General features: G+C 39.3%; 1 protein-coding gene across 7 annotated transcripts in view; it reads left to right on the plus strand.

The window, feature by feature from the left end:
• The first annotated feature begins 467 nt into the window (after positions 1-467).
• TTC17 (tetratricopeptide repeat domain 17) overlaps positions 468-22594 on the plus strand; it is a 153604-nt gene continuing 131477 nt past the window's right edge. For 6 of the 7 annotated variants that reach the window (XR_014250250.1, XM_082410417.1, XM_082410419.1 and 3 more), the window contains exons 1-2: positions 468-742; positions 21566-21655. Coding sequence is in view for 6 of the 7 variants with exons in the window: in XM_082410417.1 (XP_082266543.1) it covers positions 584-742; positions 21566-21655 (249 nt within the window). In the remaining variant the exon portion in view is untranslated. Of the gene's footprint in view, positions 743-17300; positions 17413-21565; positions 21656-22594 lie in introns of all 7 variants that reach the window. The other variant, XM_082410418.1, reaches the window with a different exon arrangement.

Here is a 22594-nt window from a genome sequence, read left to right on the forward strand (position 1 = left end):
GGGTTAAATAAGATGTTATTTCTTTTTTTTTTTTTTAAATTGTGGTTCACGGCTCGCGTTACTTTTCTACTGGACGGCGCTGCCCTAGACTAACAACCCTCTCAATTCTGAAGCTCCCCCTATTGTGAGGTTTTAAGAATAAAAGAGAACCTATCCCTTCCCTTAAGTGTTTCGAAAGCACACCTTTTATTTTCCAACCATCTGACACAATCAGAAATAAAAATAATTTTTATTTAAACCAGAGTTATATGTATATACTCTGAGCCCTCTCATTTTGGCTTAGGCTCCAACTGGAACACTACTTTTCTCTCCCTCTGGTTCCCACGCTCCGAGATCGTATCGCGCACAGGAAAACAATAATAAGAAAGCGGTCTCCGACCTGAAGCCAAATTGGGCCAGCGGCAGAGGCCGCGCTTCCCCGCCGCCTAAACCGAGCCCGAGGCCGAGGAAGCCGGTAGTCAGCGGGCAGCGCCCCCTCGGCTCCTCCTCCTCCTCCTCCTCCAGCGTCGACCTCCCCAAGATGGCGAACGGCGGGGGTCCACTTCCGCTTCCGGTGTGAGCGCCCGGGCTTGGGGGGGGCAAGATGGCGGCGGCAGTAGGGGTCCGCGGCCGGTGCGAGCTGCCGCCGTGCTCCAGTCCAGGCTGGTTCCTCAGCCTTTCCGCCTTGCTAAGTGTGGCAGCTCGAGGGGCCTTCGCCACCACGCACTGGGTCGTCACGGAGGATGGGAAGATCCAGCAGCAGGTAGCGGCCAGGGTGTCCCTCTCCGCCCGCGCCCGCCCTCGCCCGGGGGGCGATTCCCCGGCCCGGCCCCTGGCTCTTTGGCTCCGCGCGGCCCCGCCCCCAGCCTGCCTTCCCACGGTCCCGGTGTCGCGGTGTGGGCGACCTCAGCCCTCGGACCCGTCCCCTTCCCACTTGTGTCCTGGACCTGGCCTCGGCCGCCTGCAAGTTCTCAGGCTTCCACCCCTGGGGCCGGGCGACTCTCCCCGGGAGTTCGTGTCCTGGGGACATTATCTGGCTCTCTAGCTTTAAAACCCGGATTCATTATCCCTCCTCTGGTGCCTCTCTGGCCCATGCGTCACCAGTCCTCCCCGAGGAAGTAGAAAGCAGGTGGCAGCGCCCGGGTGTGCGCGAGTCCCAGGGAGGTGACAGCTTCGGCACCCCTAGGCAGTGTGTCATCTAATGCTACTTCCCCCAGTCTCCTGTCCCACATGCTGGCGTTCGTGTCAAGCTGTGGTGGTTTCAGCTGGTACCGTTACCCAGGTCAGCAGGGGCTCATTAGACACAACACGCACACCCTCTTTGCGAAGGAATGCTTGAGGATGCCTCTGGTGGCGTTGCCTGCATCTTTTCAGCAGTCGACCGCCCTAGTTTCCCAGTGTTCTTTGCATTGTTTCTTTACCTAGTTCCTGTGGCCCAGCCCCTCAGGGAGGATATGCGGTTTCCCAGATTCTTGTCAGGTTGAATTAATTCCTCAGAGGAGAGGCTGCTTTTCTTACATAACTTTCTGATGGCCTGTATTTTGTGAATGCTGCTGATGCCTAAAGAATGCATGAGTGTGTGTTCTGCTACAGAAATTGATAAACTTAATGACTTCCAACACTTGAGAACAATCCTATAAAGTCCAGCAAACATTTAGAAAGTGATCTGTGTGCCCCGTGCAATTTAATTTAGCCCACCGATCTGAAATGTATTAACCATTGTCCTGTGAAAGTACTGGGTTGTATGTAATGAATGGTGATAGGAACACAATGCTAGGCTTACCTTTGTGTAAAGTGAGGTTCACATTTAGATTCACCATGTGATGGCAAATTTTGTCTTAAATATAATGAATGAGTAAAGCAATTTAAAAGTCAGCGTTGGTTTTGGTGAGTGGTTTTCAGTGTATATCTGAGAAAAGACTGACTCTGTGGGGTGGCATTTCTCTATACCTAAGTTACATTAGAAAAAAATTTCCTTTTCATGGCCATACCAGCTGAGATTTAAAATATGCATGTGTGTTTCAGAAACCCTAGACAACACTTACAAATTCACCTGTAACAAAAGATTGGAAATCTTGTGTGAATCCTGGTTGCTTCTGTCCTTCTCTCTCCTGATGATGGTTTTCCCTGAGGCCCTCATGAAGGGAGATGTGGCGTTAAGTCCTGCTGCATTTTGGGGAGCCCTTCTCCTATTGGCTCTTTTGCAGTATTGTTTTGGGCCACAGCCATTTATATTCCGTGACATTGACTTCTTCTCATTTTGATGTCCTGTTAACTCAGCTGAGAAAGTAGCCCACCTGAAAAGTGGTAGAAAGCTGGTAGAAATGTATTTATATGCTGAACATTGCAAAGGGAAAGTAGAATCTGATTTGGTTTTTGTTTTTTAACACATTCCTTCTTTTTGCACATTGGGTACATATGTTTTGGTGGGGGAAAGGTAGGGGTTACTAAAAACTTGCTTGAGAAAGGGAGAAATCTACAGAATCTTCTGGATCTCTTCCAAGTCACTCCTACAGTAGGTAGTTAGGCTTAGAGTTAGGAAAGCAATATTTCTTCACTACATGCCTTTTTTTTTTTAAATTTTTATTTATTTATTTATTTATGGCTGTGTTGGGTCTTCGTTTCTGTGTGAGGGCTTTCTCTAGTTGCGGTGAGCGGGGGCCACTCTTCATCGCGGTGCGCGGGCCTCTCACTATCGCGGCCTCTCTTGTTGCGGAGCACAGGCTCCAGACGCGCAGGCTCAGTAATTGTGGCTCACGGGCCCAGCTGCTCCGCGGTATGTGGTATCTTCCCAGACCAGGGCTCGAACCCGTGTCCCCTGCATTGGCAGGCAGACTCTCAACCACTGCGCCACCAGGGAAGCCCACTACATGCCTTTTTACTGATCCTCTTTGGTGAATTTTCCAGCACTTTGCTACATAACATTTACAGTGTTAAGTCCAGGCAACTACAAAATTTTATACCAGAAGAAATAAAGTTGGTGACTACAGTGTGACAACAAGAGGCTAGAGAAGGGAAGTTGGATTTAATCTGAGGGGAAAAGCCCATGTAAATAAAGTAAGAGAGTTGGACCTCACAGTCAGCTTCTGAGTTCCACTCTGATAGCTCTGCATACATTACCCACGCAGCCCTTCCTGGCAGTAATTTGACTGCGGGCAGAATCCAAACCTCAATTTACATTGTGCTTAATTAGCACATTTGGTTATACTTATTAAAGAATTGAAAGGTCTCTTTAGTACGTGGACTTGGGTGTACTGCACATCTATTCATACTTTCAGAGACATAACTAATTAAAATTTAGTATAGGAACTTCCCTGGCGGTCCAGTGGTTAGACCTTCGCTGTCCAATACAGGGGGAGCAGGTTCGATCCCTGGTCAGGGAGCTAAGATCCCACATGCCTCACTGCCAAAAAACCAAAACATAAAACAGAAGCAGTATTGTAACAAATTCAATAAAGACTTTAAAAATGGTCCACATCAAAAAAAATAAAGTAAAATTTAGTATATGTACTGTGTCTTACCAGGCATACCAAATCCCTTGCTACTTGTTTTTAGTTATAACATCTGAGTGAGAACAGAAGTATAATTTCATTTTTTTGGCTGTGCTGCACGGCTTGCAGGATCTCAGTTCCCTGACCAGGGATTGAACCTGGGCCACGGCAGTGAAAGCCCGGAATCCTAACCACTAAGCCACCAGGGAGCTCCCTGATTTCATTTTAAAAAAAATTTTTTTTTATTTTATACGTTTATTTATTTATTTATTTTAGGCTGCATTGGGTCTTCGTTGCTGCGCGTGGGCTTTCTCTAGTTGTGTTGAGCAGGGGCTACTCTTCGTTGGGGTGTGTGGGCTTCTCATTGTGGTGGCTTCTCTTCTTGCAGAGCACGAGCTCTAGGTACGCGGGCTTCAGCTGTTGTGGCGCACGGGCTTGGTTGCTCCGTGGCATGTGGGATCTTCCCGGACCACGGCTCGAACCCGTGTTCCCTACAATGGCAGGCAGATTCTTAACCACTGCGCCACCAGGGAGGTCCCCCTGATTTCATTTTTAAAGTTGCCTAATATTAGGGAAAGGGTTAAGGGCAAACTGAAATAGCAGGTCTTAGAAAATACCTTTTGAAACTCTTCACTCAATATTTATTTATTTATTTTAATTTAGTTTTTTAAACTTTTATTTTTATTTATTTATTTATTTTTGGCTGTGCTGGGTCTTCGTTGCTGCGTGCGGGCTTTCTCTAGTTGTGGTGAGCGGGGGCTGCTCTTTGTTGCGGTGCATGGGCTTCTCATTGTGGTGGCTTCTCGTTGTGGAGCACGGGCTCTAGGCACTTGGGCTTCGGTAGTTGTGGCACGTGGGGTCAGTAGTTGTGGCTCGTGGGCTCTAGAGCGTAGGCTCAGTAGTTACGGCACACAGGCTAGTTGTTCCGTGGAATGTGGGATCTTCCCGGACCAGGGCTTGAACCCGTGTCCCCTGCATTGGCAGGTGGATTCTTAACCACTGCGCCACCAGGGACGTCCTTCACTTGATATTTAAACCTATCCAAATTAAGTGTAATAGATCATTGTTTTCCAAAGTGAATGTGGGGAAGTACTTATGAATTAGAAATCTGAATTGCCCAAAATACAGACTTAGATAGGGACATTTTCCATCATTATAGTTAAAGTTTTAAGTACAGTAAGCAGTCCTTCCCAGAAGAAGAGAACATTCGTTTGGCTTTTCTATTTCAAGCCTTAGCAGATGATAAAGATAGGCACCCACAGGTTACAGACTGCAGACTTGTGAACATGCATATATATTGGAAGCCGTACATCTGTAGGGGGGTTGAAATGGGCCTTTCAGTCAGAGCAAGGAAGCAGACATTCCTCCAGGCAGCCTCCTCACAGTCAAAGCTGAGGCTGCTTCTGGCAGTAGCAGATGTCCAGTACTTGGCATGGCGACTCAGGGAATTGTTCCTTTCCACAGTCCCCGCTCCATCTAGGAAGCATGCCATCCATGTTTTTAGGCTCTGTGTTTACTGAGCTGCCACTGAACTCCCAGGAGTGTTGTCCAGGGAATACTGGAGCTGGGATGTGAAGAGAATGCTCCAGTCACTAAGTTCATTTCCCACTGCAGTCAGAGGACATCTAAGAAAAGCGCCTCGTCTCTTTCTCCTCTCCAGCTCTGTGCCGTTCTCCCAGCTTTGGGCTTTGGCATACTTCTGAACCCCTAATGTCCCTGTACCTGAAAACTAGTAAGATCCTCTCACCTTATTTAAGCAAGAGTCCTTAACTTGGAGTCCATGGACTTGAGGTATGAGCTTTTATAATCTAGTTACTAGGAAGGTCTACAGTAACTAGATCTTTTGTTTGACTTCAAGATAAATTTTTGTTTGTTTCATTTTGACATTGTTTTTGCTTAATTACTCTTGTGGCAACACCTGTTTTCTATTTTAATCACAAGTGCCTAGCAGTTCTCTTGCACTGAAGGTTAAATAAACTTTTGTGAATTAGCCTAAGAGCCTATCTGTCACATCATTTCTTTGGAAAAATTTATGCTTCATGTTACAGCTTACCAGCTAACAGATGAACTCTTGAAATGTTAGTTAGGTCTAAAACTTAAAGATTTAGAGTATCAACTCTCTCATAACATTATATTATTTATTTTCTTTGCTGCTGTTTCCTTCTCCTCCAATCTTAGAACCATGGCATTTTAGATTTGGAAAAAATTCTTAAAGAATATATGGTACGACTCATAGGAGAGAAGGTCACCCAAAGACACAACTAATGAATGGCATTTAGTGGTAACAATAAGTAAAAATGTATTTATCTGCAGTAATGTGTAATCGAGCACTTTATACTAAGTTTGAAGTGCTTTTTTATCTGCATAACACCTACAAAGGAAGGAACAGAAAGAAAAATAAAACCAAATGAAGTAGATGTCTTCTCTTTTCCAGTTTGCTTTACCTTTGCAGAATGTTTTGTGATAACTTTAAATTGGGGGTGGGTGGATTGGGGAGGGTCCCAAATAGGTGTGAATTAATTTGGGGGTCACTTAATCATTTTGCCTCCTGTCAAACAGATGTCTTCGGAGTACAGATCCTTTTAACTGCTCAGAACAAATGAGATTTCTCACAAAACTAATGCTCTGAAGCTTAGCAAACTTGGCAAACAACTGTTTTGATAAGCAACTATTTCAGCAACTATGACCTAGGGAAGAGCTATCATATTTAGTTGGACAAACTGGCTAAATCTTTATTTATTGATTTTTAACAGCTTAAAAGTGAAGCAGTGGTTTAATTTTGGTCTCACGTTAAGTGATTTGGTTAATCTGGGAGAGAGCATCCGTATCGTACTGTGAAGCTGACAGCTTCATTTTGGTGCTTTTCAAAACTGAACCCATCTTTTGACATAGAGCATGTTTCTATGTTTATACACTTAAGGGATTTACTTGGACCTAGAGGTCATATTGGTTATTCAGTAGCTAGGCACCTGCAATTTATACTAGACGTTGACATCAAAAGTGATTCTCATTCAATCCATTTTTAAAGATATTTCCCACTATTATTTTTCTTCTTATAAATTACCCAGGTATTAAGTTTGTTTATACGGTAGAGTAGTAATAGGAGCTTGGAAATATACAGAGATAAATTATAACTTTAAATACTTTTCCCAATTATTTATTGAACAAATATCTATTGATGGCTTCCTTTTCACCAACCCAGAGTGCTTTGAAGGGTATGTTCTTTTCCACTGGCTACTGTGACACAAAATTCTCATTTTTCTTTAGGGGTGAGCAGAGCACAGCCCCTTAACCTTCTGGGTTTTTTTGTTTTTTGTTTTGGCTCTTCCACCTCCGCTTATGTTCTAGATCAGTGGTTCTCAAACTTTACTTTGCACAAAAATAATCTGGGGTGCCTGCTTAAAATTCAGATTCCCAGGTCACTGAGAGTGATTCAGTAGGTTGGTGGTGGAGCCAAGGTTTCCACATTTTTATCGAACTCCTCAGGAGGGTATGATGCAGATGGGTCACAGATCATTCTGAGAAATTCAGTTTTAGATCTTACTCTTCCTCCAGCCTTTGTTGCAGGCTTCTATTTTTACTCTCTTTGTATACCTGGGAAATGTCATCCTTTCCCAAAACTTAAGTTACCATATGTATGCTGGGAATATCTACATTTCTTTCTACAACTCAGTTTTTTTTTTCTCCAGAGTTATAAATTCAAGACTTCTGTGTTAACTTTTAACTCCATGTGAATGTCCTCTAGGTACTTCAAGCTTAAGTATGACCAAATCTAAACTCAGTTTTACACCTACACCTATGTCATGCCCTGTTTTCCCAGACTGAATGAAAGACACCACTGTGCATCATCTGCCTATTGGTCCACATCAGAAATCTGGTTGTCCTTTTTAATTTCTCCCTCTTCCTTACCAACAGCTTTCAGTTTTACTTTCTAATTATATCTTGCTTCTTTCCGTAGCCGCTACCATTACTCTTAATTCCAACCACCTAATTAATTGCCGCAGCTTCCTAACTGTACTCCCTGCTTCTAGTCTTGTCCTACTTCTAGTTCATTTTGTCCACAGTGCAGAGTAATCTTTTAAAACCTTCTTTGTTTTTTTGTTTAATTAAAAAATTTGAATTACAAAAGTGATGCGTGGCACTGTAAAAATAAATACCTAACACTAGGGTAGTATTTAAAGTAATAAAATGAAGTCCTCCTACCTCTACCCATTCTTACTCCCCAGGAAAAACTACCTTTAACAGATTGGTACATATCCCAGAATATGGTCCAAATTCATTAACATGTCTTGAGATCTGGCCCTTCCTTCTCTCTAGTCTGTCTCTGCTCATTCTTGAGTGCCCCACTCTCACCTCAATATACACACATAACATACTTAGTCATACTTAACTTTTGTCAGAGTCCCCAGATATGCTCTGTTCTCACTTACTTCTGGGCCTTTGTACATATTCTTCCCCCAAAACATCTTAATCTGGCTAACTCATACTCTTCACAACTTAAACATCACTTTCTCAGGGAAGCTTCTATGATGCACAGATTTGAATAAGCTGTTCTTTCAATGTGCCTTCAGAGCATCCTGCATTCCCTTATGAGAGCATTTGCCATACCATGTTGTGTCTGTTTACTTATGTAAATACCCTACTAGACTACGATATGCTCTGTGAAGGGAGCAGCTGTGTCCATCTTCTCTGCAACTCCAGCATCTCTCACACCGCTTAATCACATAGGCTACGGTAATACCTGTTGAATGGATGATATAAGGAAGTATGAGAAGTGATTCCTATTGATACCTTTTAGGAATTTACCATTGTCTGAATGAAGCCTTACGATACTCACCAATGTGGTTGTCATCAGGGACTAGCCTAAAGGAACCCTCAGACCTTCCAGGAGATCTTTAAATCTCCGAGTAACCCATCAGTGAGTCAGCCCTGAGGCCTTCAGAAACCATGCTGTACACAGGTGAGAGCCATAATTTCAGAGATTACTCTTGCCTCTCTGTTGTGATCAGGTTGTGCCTGCCAGGGAAGTCATCCTGTCGCTGCTGACAGTATATATCTAAAAGGTCAGCTCTTGCTCAGACATAAAATGTATGGAGAAGAGACAGGAAAATGATAAACAAGAAAAACAGAAAAAGAATCGGAAAGGGCTGAGGCAAGGTAGATGGCAACTGGCAGCTGCACCGTTGAGGAGGGATTAGGATCAGCTGTGGGGTTGCAGTTGTTGCAGTTTAGAAGCAGCTCTGGTGGAAGGGAACAGGAGGCACTCTGACAGTCAGGAATAAGAGGGCTTGCCAGCAGGTCAGGTCAAAAATTAGAACAGCTTTGCACTCCGAAACGTAGGGAGCTGGGTGTGAGCAGTGCCTGCATCTCAGCTGTGCTCCATCATGGCAAGAGCAAAAGGAATTCCTCTGCGCTATGGCTCTTTTATAGCCAGACACCTCAGCAGAGTTGTCTGTGCTCACAGACTCTCCTTCCTCTCTTCATTTAGGTCTATTTTAAACCCATTGCAATCAGTTATGCATCCCCACAACTCTTGTCAGGATACCCCAGGCCTTCCACATTGCTGAATTCGGTGCTCAGTTCTCAGTCATCTTACTTAACCTCTTAGCAACCCAGCATTTGTCTTCATACTTTATTGGACTATTTTTTTACATGACTTCCTGAACATATACTCCTGGTTTTCCTTCTAAATCCCCTGCCTCTCATTCTCTTCTGCTGAATTCCTTTTTGATTTGTGAGTCTTAAATATTGGTGTGCCCCTTTTCTTCCCTCTGTACATGTGGCTCAGCAGACAATCTTATGCAGTTTCATGGCATAAAATATCATATAAATCTGCAGTCTCTCCCTGAACTCTAGATTCATATATCCAACTGCCTACTCAACCTCTCCACCTAACTGCCTAATAGACACCACGAATACATCATGTGCTAAACTGACTCTTGATTTCCCACTCCACCACACCTGTTACCAAGTTTTTCAGGCCCCAAATCTTGGTATCTTCCTTGACTCTTCCTTCTCTCACATCTCATACCCAATCTCTCAACAACCTGTCAACTTAACTTCCAAAATGTATTCTGAATCCCGCCATGTCTTTCCACCTCTACTTTTACAACCCTGGTCCAGACTATCTTCATCTCTCTCCTGAACCTATGCAGTAGCCCCCTAACTGGTCTCTTTGCTTTCACGTTTGCTCCATAGGGTCTGTTCTCCCCAGATTAGCCAAAGCAGTCTTTTAAAAAACATAAGTTTTGGTCATGCCACTCCTTGAGGGGTCTTGGGGGAAGGGAAGCAAAGAGTATCAGAAAACCTTCAGTGGTTGCCCATCACACTTAAATAATAAAACCTAGTTTTCACCATGGCCTGTAAGGCCCTGCAAGATCTGGGACCTGGCTCCTGGCCACCTCTCTGCGCTGATACTACTTTCCTTCTTGTGTGCTGTGTTTCAGCCATACTGGCCGTCAGGTGGTTTTTAAAGCACCAAGTTCACTTGTTTTTGGTTCACCAAGACCTTTGCTTTTGCTCCTTCATCTGCCTGAAGCACTTTTTTGCAGACATCAACATGGCTCAGCCCTTCTCTTCTTTCAGGCCTCTGTTCTCATGTCACCCATTTTCTGACCAAGCTGTCTAAAACAGCATCTCTTTCCATCACTCTGTCTTCTCACTCTATTTTTCTTCATATTATTTATTACTGGCACTGTATTGTAAGGTATACTTTATTGCCTGTCTTTCTACAAGAACATAAGCTCTATGAAGGCAACAACTTTGTTTTGTTCAGTGAAGTAACCCTAGTGCCTAAAACAGTGCCTGACACATGATGCCAACTCAGTAGATACTGAATAAGTGAGAGAGTATATGCATGTCTGTGTGTGCAAGCAGTAATTTCTCCTGTATTAGCTCTTGCATCTCATATCAGCATACTGAAGGGCCACCATTTTTTTTTGTTTTTGTTTTTAAAAATTAATTTGTTTTATTTATTTTTGGCTGCGTTGGGTCTTCGTTGCTGCACGGGGGCTTTCTCTAGTTGCGCTGAGCAGGGCCTACTCTTCATTGTGGTGCGCAGGCTTCTCATTGCAGTGGCTTCTCTTGTTGCAGAGCACGGGCTCTAGGGTGCGCGGGCTTTAGTAGTTGTGGCACGTGAGCTCAGTAGTTGTGGCTTGCAGGCTCTAGAGCGCAGGCTCAGTAGCTGTGGCGCATGGGCTTAGTTGCTCCGCGGCATGTGGGATCTTCCCGTACCAGGGCTCAAACCCATGTCTCCTGCATTGGCAGGCGGATTCTTAACCACTGCGCCACCAGGGAAGCCCCCACCATTGTTTTAATAGTCTGCAGGAGGGAGGTGCATTTACTTTAAAGGGGGCAAGCTAATTCATTCATTCTCCCTGTTACCAATAAAAGGTCTAGACAGCCTAAGGCTTTTCTAAGAACATGGTATCTCTAACCCAGAGTTGTAAAATGGTGCCTAAGATAATCTACTTTCCTATTGGCTATTTTGGATATTTTACCTCTACAGCATACCTTTTATGGTATGTTCAAAGAACTCATATTTGAGATTGTGACCTTATTTAAATTAATTGAATATTGTATAAATTTAGGTTGTCACTTTATATTTTGCTTTGAAGACATACTATTAGGAATTCACACTGTTGTGCTTTCCATATTTATTTAGTCAGTAGTAAAGTCAGTCATGAGTCTTTTTTTTTAATAAATTTATTTTATTTATTTTATTTTTGGCTGCGTTGGGTCCTCGTTGCTGCATGCAGGGGCTACCCTTCATTGCAGTGTGTGTGCTTCTCACTGCGGTGGCTTCTCTTGTTGTGGAGCACGGGCTCTAGGAGCACGGGCTTCAGCAGTTGTGGCTCGCGGGCTCTAGAACACAGGTTCAGTAGTTGTGGCAAATGGGCTTCGTTGCTCCGCGGCATGTGGGATCTTCCCAGACCAAGGCTCGAACCCGTGTCCCCTGCATTGGCAGGTGGATTCTTAACCACTGTGCCAGCAGGGAAGTCCCATGAGTCTAACTTTTGAAAAGAACTCATTTATGTATTTTTAACTAACGTTTTCAGCCTTCATTTTCCCTCTGAGGAACTTAGTTATTTCAATTGAAATCAGGTGACTGGCAAGAGGTCCCGCCCCCAAAGGTCAGGCCTTTCCACCTTCAGTCTAATTGCTTGGTGGGGAGTTGAGATGGGTAATTAATCTTTAGTAGAACCCAAGAGAATAGTATCAACACATGACAAAAGTGGTCAAATGGAGTCAGGAACGTTTTTATTAGAGCAAGTATTTGCTGAGTGCTTTTTGTGTGCCTGTTACTGCATTGGGCAAGCTTAGCTCACTCATTCAGTACATTCTTGGATGCTTTCTGTGTTAGGTACTTGAAATACAGCTGTGAAGGAGATATAGTCCCTGCCTTAGTAGAGTTTGTGTTTTATACAGTCATACATGGAAGTGACTCTAATTTAGGATATCAACAGGTAACTTTTATTGTAATAAAAACAATTGAATGTCTGTAATTCACTGAACACTTTATCCAGTGTTTTCATGTTCATTATCTCATTTGGTCATCATACAGACTCAGTAAGATGTGGGTATTGATCTATTAAATAAATTTGGGCAGAATGTAGTTAAACTCCTTGCCCAAGCCACGCAAGTAGGAAGCGGCAGAGTGTGAACTCAAGCTCAGATCTGATTCTGAACCCTGTTCTCTTCTCTGCAGTGCTAAACATTGCTACTAACATAAAGAAAAATATTTCTGTAGTTTTATTTGTAAAACAAATACTCATCAAAAATTAAAATTTTTCTTTTAAAAATGTTTTTTAATTTTAAAATTGAATTAAACTATAAAATATATGATAATTGTTGAAAAAAATTTTCAGACTATTTAGTGTGTTATAAAATGAAAAGTGAAAGTTTCATAACTACCCACAATCCTTCTTCCTGGAAACAACCAGAATTATTTGTGTATTCTTCCCAAAAGTTTCTATGCATTTGCAAATACGTAGTTCTTTATTTTTAAACGCACAACTGGAAACATTTTGTCTCACCGTTATCTTCTATCCACTTCATAAAACTTAGACATCTGTCCATATCGGAAATAAGAAAGCTACCCTCTTCTCCCTTAAGATTGCATAGTATTGGGTTGTATAGGTGTTCTGTAGTTTATTTAACCAGTTCCCTAGAGGCAGACATTTAGATTGTTTCTCTGTTTTTGCTATCGCAAACATTGTGTCAGAGAGTAAACGTGCTAATATATTCATCTTTGCATGCTTCTATGCGTATATTGAGTGTATCTGTAAGATGAATTCTTTGAATTGGAATTTCCTGCTTCTAAAAATGCATATATTTAATTTTCTTAGATTTGCTAAATTGTTCTCCTAAAGGACTGCATCAGGAGTGTTTGAGAATGCTCATCAGCATTGCTTGGGATGTGCAAAAAATTTTTCATAATCCAATTCTAGTGAAAGACCTCTATTCATCCATTGCTCTTAGCTAAACGGTGTTGTGATCATCAGTAGAAATATGAACAGAAAGGAACCTTCAGTTAAGTTTTTTTATCTTCATAGGAAAAATTAAACCTTTGTCATTAATATTTATTTCACACTTGTTGGGACTGCAATAAAAGAGATTAGTCAAGCTGATTTCTTTTCCTCCACAGTTGATACTACCAGTGTTTTGATGACTAATCAAGTTGAACTTTATTCAGTTGTCTCTTGTAGAGCAGCAATTTCCAGTACGAAATAGCAGAGTAATTTCCTGGCTGTTGAGTTTGCCGTCATCTGAATAATGATAAAGGTACTAAGGTTTAATTCCTGGCACTGATTTTAGTGTTCCTTTTCCAACATTTGATTGACAAATCTGTCTTAGCTTGGGCTGCCATAACAAAACGCCGTAAACTGGTGATTTAAAGAACCGATGTTTATTTTCTCACAGTTCTGGAGGCTGGAAATCCAAGTTCAGAGTGCCAGCGTGGTCGGGTTCTAGTGAGGGCTCTCTTTTTGGCTTGCAGACAACTGCATCTTGCTGTGTCCTCACATGGCAGAGAAAAAGAGAAAGCAAGCTCTCTGGTATCTTCTCTTACAGGAGCACCAATCCCATCAGGAGGGCCCCAACCTCATGACCTCATCTAAATCTATTTACTTCCCAAAGGTCCAGTCTCCAGCTACCTTAATTCCCTTTTGCCATGTAACCTAACATATTCACATGTTTTGGGGATTAGGACATAGACATCTTTGTCGGGCCATTGTTCTGTGTTCCGTATTTGCTGCTGGAATGAGAATCACTTCTGAGTTACATATAAATCCACTGTAACTGTACAGCTACATTTTTTCTGTGTATGTTTAAGAATATCATAAGTACACAGATGAGAAATATTTATGACTCTTGTGTCCTGATCCATTGTTTCATTTTCTTTCCTTGTAAAGTTGTAAATTGTTTACTTTATTCATTATGTTACTTGTATATTTCTTGGCAACATAAATCATAAAATGTAGACTGATAACACTTATAAAAACTTGTTCATTAGTTATTCATGTTGAAAATGGTTACTTATTTGCTAATCAGTTGGGGAAATGGTGATTATTTGACATGAATATTCTAATAAAATTGGCTGCAACACTGTACATGTTCAAATCTAGATTATAGCTATATAATATACTTCAGATACCTAGATTATTTTATGTGAGTTTAAGTATTTACAACTATGTCTTCCAAGAACTGAAAATGAGAAAGTAAAATCTATTTGAGGGTAACTTTAGAAAATATATAAGGCCATTAAAAATTCATGTGATGGTCAGGATTCAACATTTTTGTTTATTTAAAGTTTAATTTTAGTTTGGTAACTTGGTATTCTATAAAATTGAGACTGGTTTTTAATTTTTCACTAAAATACTATACAAGTGCTGTAAGAGTGAAAAAGTCATCTTTAATAAAAATATTTCCAAATCTTGACAGTTCATAACAATAGTGTTTTATTGATCTGATACAATTAAATTTTTCTAGTAAAAGGTCTGTTTATGTTACATATTAAAATTTTGGCAATTATTACAGCCAGCAACCTCAGTTCCTCTTAAGAGCTGAGGCTGAACTGGTATTTTGTGAACTTACACTTCTCTAAACCTGGAAAAAGGTGCAAGTCCATGATAGTTGGACTTGAATCCTGAAGAGAGAGTTGCATGCAAAGTCAAGGCAACAGACTTTTCTGCCCCTCTCATTCTGTCTCTCTAAAACTCATCTTGCTTGCCACTGTATTAGCCAGACAACGGTCACAAAGGTAAGGGCTCCTTAGACAATCATTTGAAAATGGCAGTGAACTAGATTTGAGATAAGGGTAAAAATTTGAGGTGAGAAAGGAACAAGAAAATACAATAGATGTTGCCTTTTTGAGTGTTTGCCTGGCCCCATATCTGTGAGAGGAATTTTTTTCTCTATGAGTATATAAGGAAAAGCTACAAGACTTGTTTCTCAGATCTGGGCTTATACTTGTCATTACAGTTTGTTTATTTGTTTTTAAATACAATAAAGCATGTTGCATAGCACTCTAAAGTTTCATTTTAACAAGATGACCTGTTCATAGCACTTTAAAAAAAGAAATACTTTGTAAATTTAAGTGTACGTGTTTGCTGCAGAAAAAGTCAGAAAACACAAACCAGAAGAGAATAATCATCTGGAGTCCCACCAACTAGAAACCACCATTCATAAAATATGATGTATAAACTGTCAGATGGATTTAAAAAGAGAAAGATTTTTTTATAAGTACACGAAAGAAGAAATATATATGACCAACAAAGAGATTAAAATATATTCACGCTTTTCTGCGTCCCTAAGAGTGTATAGAAACTCAGTGATTGTTGTTAGGAATTTCAGTTGATTCAACTATTCTGGAGAAAAGCTAGTAAAAAATATAAATTTAAAAGCGCAATCCCTTTAACCTAACAGTTCTTGTTCTGGGAAGGAAATAATTGTGACAGCTCTCGAAAAAATTAAGTGTAAGGATATTCGTCACAATATTGTTAAAAAGAGAGCATGAATTTTAGTAGGAACCTAGGTAAATGACTTTAATATAATATTACCTACTAAATATGATCATGTAAATGTGTATTTACTGGGAAAGAAGTCTGATAAAATTTAGGGAAGAATGGAGAGGGGAAGGATACAGTACAGTAGATATATTATCTGATTTTTATAAAAATATTTATCTACATAGCTATATATGTATATATTGATAAATGCAGAGAAGTTATCCTGACATGATATATGTATATGACAACAGGTATATCTGAAAGTGAGATTTCAAGTAATTTAACTTTCTTCTTTATATTGTCTATAATGTGTTTGTTTTTATAGTAACATATATTTAGCTTGTAAATCAGAAAAAAAGATTATTCTTAATTTGAACTTTCTTAGAATTAAGCAGTGAAAGGACAGAGAGGGCTAACTTTGCCTATGATACAAAGAACAACTTAACTCTCAGAAATAAGTAGCCACTGCTAATTGAAGCCTTGGTTTAATTTGACAGATTGTTTAAAAGAAGCTTTTAACTGTAGCTTTGGAAATAGTCCCTTGCCTAAAGTGAGTACAAGTTTATATGGGCAAATTGAAAGAATGATAACTTCATTCATTTGAATATCAGATTACTTCAGTGTCATAGGTTAGGCTGGTTAAAAGTGATACTTTTATGATAGTGTTAAATCTTTTATAGAGGTGGGATTTGAAAAGTATAAGGAATTTTTAGAAGTCATTAGGTTGGGTGCCCTCAGTTTATAGATGAGGAAACAGAAGCCCTGACAGGGAAGGTGATTTGCTTAAGGTCACACAGCTGGTCATAGTCCTGTCAAGGACTTATTTTTTCCTGATTCCTGGTGGCTTAGCCTCTTTACCTCCTTTCCAGATAGTCATCAGTGAGCCATAATGCCTTAGGAGATAGAGAATCTAACAAATGTGATATCAGACACTTTCATCAAACAATCAACAATGTTTTATGTACCTAACGTGTACCTGAAAGCACATTAAGTACTGAGGGTAGAAAGAGGAATACAAAAAAAAATTTTTTTTTGAAAGACAGCCATACAATAATTAAACAATGTAATACATGATAATACAGAAATATGTATAAAATACTATGGGAGCTCAAGAGAAGGATGGTTTCAGAAAAGAAATGTCATTTGAGCCAAGTCATTTCGCTTTCATCAAAAGCATAAGAAGAGAAATGCATTCCAAGTAGAGGAATTAGCATGTGCAAAGGCACAGTGGCTCATAAAAGAGCCACAAGGATAAGAAGATACCCTAGACAGGGATTTCCCTGGTGGTCCAGTGGTTAAAAATCCATCTTGCAATGCAGGGGACGCTGGTTCAATCCCTCGTTCAGGGAAGTAAGATCCCATATGCCACGAGGGAACTAAGATCCCATATGCCACGGGGCAACTAAGCCCGCAAGCTGCAAGTACAGAGTCCACGCGCTCTGGAGCCCGCGCGCCACAACTAAGACCCGACACAGCCAAAAAATAAATTATTCAATTAATTAATTTTAAAAAAGAAGATACCCTAGACAGAGGGCCTCAAGAAAATTAGGCAGAGGTTTAGCAATAGCATTAAGACTTTCAGTTTTGAAAATTTTCATTGGAATGTTTGGACAGATTCTAAGTGCTACAGATACAGATTGATCCAGGGCTCAAACAGTATAACCAGGATAGGTTTTTCTCTGTCTTCATTTGTTTACTTCTTTAACCCCATTCTCAGGCCCACTGTGGGTACAAGATGGCTATTCCCCAATAGCTCAAACAAAAGTTCTAGATTAGGGACTCTTTAGTATAAGCTAACTACTTGGTTAATGTCCCTTCTCAGAAATAATCACCAAGATACAAGGGGAAGGAATCCACTGATCAGGCTTCCCATGTGGGGAAGGATGCTTCCAGCCAAGCAAAGCAGGTATTTTGCCACAAGAAGGAGATTGCAGGTACTGGATAAGAAAAACTGTAAATACTGTGGGGTATTAAATGAGTGGGGTCATTTAAGGTAGAGGTGAAATCTTGGTTGCTTTGAATATTTTTATTTATGTTTTCCGTCATATTGTCTCAATATTTAAATAATATTTAAATAATCTAAAACTCTGAATAAAAGATTTAAATATTCCATCCCATTTTTAACCTAAGGGAAATTCTTTTTTAATGATTATGGCATAATATAAGATTTCATTAATCAGTTTCAAACTGCTGGTGGGAATAGAGTGAGTGCCCTATTAACATTGCTTTCATGTACTCATTTGAATACCATTTTTTAAAAATAACAGGTAAAAATATTCATCATATGTGAAGAATAAGTTGCATATGAAGGGTAGAACTAATGTTACAATAGAAAAGTTCAGTTTCTTATCATGAAGGACCAGTGGAAAGTGATTGATTTTGTAGAACTCAAAAATGTTTATTTCGTTAGATTGATTATTTTAGATTTGGTGGGGTTTTTTTGGCCACACCACGTGGCTTGTGGGATGTTAGTCCCCCAACCAGGGGTCGAACCCACGCCCTTGGCAATGAAAGCACAGAGTCTGAACCTCTGGACTGCCGGGGAATTCCCTAGATTGGTTTTTTAAATTTAATTTGTTCACCCTTTGTTTAACTTGGCAGTGAAGTCATTACCTTTATATAGTGACATTTCCATCCATTACCATGTGATTTTACTGAATTCACAGAGGTAGAACTCCAGATTAGAAGTGCAGGAATTACCAGTATCTTGGTTAGAGATGGCAGCATATGAAAATGAACTTGGTATGAGTAAGATATTTACTGTTGTTATATACAATTGGGTACATGTGCTTATATAATATATTAAAAGGAAAATAAAATTGAATTGTCTTACATAATTTGTCATTTTCTTTATTAAAATAAATTGCTGTGGTAACAGTGAAACTTTGTTTACCTGGAAGTCTTAAGAAAATGAATCATTTTGATTTTGAATAGTTGAATTCCATTACAGCCAATTTCCAAATACATGGTCAGTTTTTCCCTGCAGTTTAAATTTTGCTCTAAAATGTATTTCATACTTTCTTACCTTAAGTACAGCAAATTGAAAATAATTTCACTTTTTCTTTTTTATTCAGATCATTATAAGCACCATTTATTGTTCTGTGCAGCAATGGAAGTTTGTTTGTCCTTTGTGAAAAAGCCATAAAGTGCTTTGAGATCTTGTGTATGCGTTATGTCATTTTTAACCTACCTCTCTGTAATTTCTATCACTCTTTGCCCTTGGGCTTATAGCAGCCACTTCTAAATGCTAAAGGTTTTGAAGGGATATTACCATTCCTTTTCACGTTGTATATAAAATAGGAGTACATACACTCCAGTTATGGACTCCTAGTGCGCCTGGTTCATAGAGACTTAATAAATTTTTATTAGCTGAATGGATGTTGTAGTATTTACAGAGTTGTCAAACATCTTAGCAGACATGTCAAACATCTTTCGTAATCTTCTAAGGAGGAGAGGTATTTGAAAGGAGAGAAATTCAAACTGATTGGCATTGGCCAAAGATAATTAGCATAAAGTCTTGAAATTTAAGAACTTGAAAGCACCTCAATAAAAATATGTGTCAGGCTATAAATCTTCTGTAACCAACCCTAATCTGGCAGAGATCCATGCCATTTGCTGCCAGGTCAAAAAGAGAAACACAGCTGTCAAACTGTCAGTGGACTCCCTTCCTTCTGCTCATAATTTTATCTTCATAACATCTCTAGCTACTGTATCTTTGTTGAACTAAATGCTTCAAGGAAATGAAAAGTACTTTCTCACAATTGAATATTGGCCAGACCCATGCTGGTTATGTAGTATCTTTTTAATCTAAAGCTAAGATTATACTTTAAGTATTTCTCTAATGTAAATCTTCATTTGTCTCATTCTGTCATTCCTCTTACAGTTCTCCAAATGTCAGGTAATCAGACTGGTTGGGTATTTTGGAATGGGAATGTCATACTCGCACATTCCTTCTCCCTCCCCCAATTTTTTCCTAAAAACCTCATTTAAATATAGAGAGATGTATTAAATCACTGCCTCTCGATGTCTGAGATACAATGAAAAGAGAAACAAAAGTTTCCACACCTCCTTGAGAAACACCTAGCGTTTTGCTTGTAGGCCTTTGCCAGGTTTGATTGTTTGATAGAGGAGATTCACAGCTCAGGTGGTCAAGTATAGGCCTTGCTATTATATCTTTAGTGCCTTTTAAATTCAGACTCCAGTTTTAATGTTAATTCCAGTATAGTAGGAAGGCCAGGGGAAGCACTGAAGGGATTTTGTCATAAAAGAGAGACCACGGGAGATTATAATTATCCATAACTGCATAATGATGATTATGTAGTTCAGACAATTGCAATGAAAGTATGAGTGGAGGTTAGTCCAGACTAGCATCTCTTTTTCCTGTGGCATCTCTGAGGTGGTAGAATGAGGAAAGGCAGATGAGTTTTATATGCAGTCACCCAACATCGCCCAGTGTTACTGTGCATATTATTAAAGCAAATATTGAACTTATGTCATGTTGTTTTTATTCCCTCTTTTTAAATATTTATTTATTTATTCTCTTGGCCATGCCGCACAGCTTGTGGGATCTTAGTTCCCCAACCAGGGATTGAACCCGCACCCTGGAAGTGAAAGCACCAAGTCCTAACCACTGGACCATCAGGGAATTCCCATTCCCTCTTTTTAATTTTTTTTTTTTAATATAGGCTTGCATTCACCAAGGTCTAAGCAAGGCTATCTTCTGCACTTAAAAAGCTAGTTCTAAAATTAATTGAGCTGATGTCAAGTTCTTAGAGATTATAGAAAGATTCTTAGAGATGTTATGGAAAAACCCGAACGAACTTTTTGGCCAGCCCAGTAGTTTCTTCTCATAGTAGAACTTCCTGAAGAGCTAGTTTATAATTTGACAATCTAACACTTAAGGGATAGCAGGAACTTCATTTCATCTCCTAGACTCCAAGGCCACTGTCTTAGATTTTCTTGAAATTCAAAAAACCCCGTGTGTGTGTATGTGTTGTTTTTTCCTTATTATAAACATATTATGTGTGTATTATAGACAATTTAAAAATATACAAGTGTATAAAGTAAAAGATACGAATGTACCTCTCTTCTTAATTCCACTTCCCAAAAGAAATCACTGTAAACCAACTTAGTTTTCTACATATACAGACATGTATACATCTATATCTATAAAAATGTAATTTATTTAAAAAAGTATAGCATACTTATTATTCTTCATTACTTTTAGTTAATTATACATTGTGAACATCTTTCCATGATAGTAGATCTCATTTTTCTGTATCCCATTCCACGGGACAGTGGATTTCCCTGTTCCCTCATTGCTGGACTTAGGTTTGTTGGGTCTTTTGTTTGTTCATGTTTTGCAGCTAAAGGTAATATAGTGAGCATCCTTGTATATATCTTTGCCCACTTGTTTAAAGAATGCCTATAGGATAGTTTCCTAGAATTTATATTCCTAGGTCAAAGGGTATGTACTTTTAAAATTTTGATATATGTTGTCAAAGAACCCTCCAAATAATAAGTTTATAAGCCTGCTACCAGCATATGAGGGTTCATTTTTCCTACATATTCAACAACATAGTTGCTTGTTTATGATTCAGAAACAAGAATTGTAAACTGTAAGTCTCAAGGTTATTTTATATTATCTCTGAATTACGGCTTCTGCAAATAGCCTGCAAAAATAGATGCTTTTCGTATTTTTCCTTTTATTGCCGCCAGACCTGTTCAGATATGGAATGTGCTATCAAGACAAAGCAATCTATTTTTATTAGTATAGGTATAAAATATATTTTAAGGAATTTATCATTCATTTCCAAATACTTCTCTTCTTGAATATTTCTTACATGACTAGTCAAGTCAGAATATTCACTTTGAAAGCTTGCTCTTTCAAGTTGGAGTTCAAGGGACAGCTATTGAACCTCTCATTCTGTTTGCCGAAATTTACATGTGATCACTTTTGAAATACCGCTTGAGTTTACTGAGCACCTAACACTGATTATAATGGTGATTGAACAGTAATTTAAGGCATATCCAAACAAACGTTAATGAAATCTGAGCTTTATTTATCTACTGTTTGCTTGCTTGCAGGTGGATTCACCTATGAACTTGAAGCATCCCCATGACTTAGTCATATTAATGAGACAAGAAACAACAGTTAACTACCTCAAAGAATTGGAGGTGAGGCAACTGGACATGTGATAAGCAGCTGATACTTGTTGCATTTCACAGGAGCTGTTGTGTTCAAAGAACAAGTAAAGCCTGTTATTTCTTAAATCTTCTGACTTTTACAGGAATATTCAACTTTTAGATGGTCCTTTTCTTTTTTTTTTTTTTTTTTTTTAAATCAGAATGCCATTTGAGCAATAGTAAGAGAAACAGACTACCAGAGCCTGGGTTTTATGCCTCATTTTTGTTTTTGTTTTATTTTTTTATGATTACTTTTTATTTATTTTTTTAATACAGCAGGTTCTTATTAGTTATCTATTTTTTACATATTAATGTATACATGGCAATCCCAATCGCCCAATTCATCCCACAACCACCAACCACCCCTCTGCCCCACTTTCCCCCCTTGGTGTCCATACGTTTGTCCTCTACATAGGTCTCTATTTCTTCCTTGTAAACCGGTTCATCTGTACCATTTTTCTAGATTCCACATGTATGTGTTAATATATGATATTTGTTTTTCTCTTTTATGCCTCGTTCTTGACTCACTATATCCTTGAACAAAGTTTCCATGGAAAGGAATTATCTCAGGATATTCTTGGAAGGAGAATTTGGGTAAAATATCAAAAGGAAGAATGGTTTGAATACCCCATAAAAATATAATTTTGTTAATTCCCAGCTAGTAAAAACTAGGGTCTTGGTATTTTGTGTTCTTATGATTGAAGTGAAAAGCATTCATCACTTTGCATCTTGAAAACTTCTTTTTTCATTTTTATTTTATATTGGAGTATAGTTGATTAACAATGTTGTGTCAGTTTCAGGTGTACAGCAGAGTGATTCAGTTATACATATACATATAGCTGTTCTTTTTCAAATTCTTTTCCCACACCTTGAAAACGTGATATTTATTAGTGCTAATAAAATCTGACCTTTTTGTTTCATCATTGATTT

This window comes from Balaenoptera physalus (assembly GCF_965194825.1).
Source record: "Balaenoptera physalus genome assembly, chromosome: 10".
In the NCBI taxonomy this organism is placed as follows: Eukaryota; Metazoa; Chordata; class Mammalia; order Artiodactyla; family Balaenopteridae; genus Balaenoptera; species Balaenoptera physalus.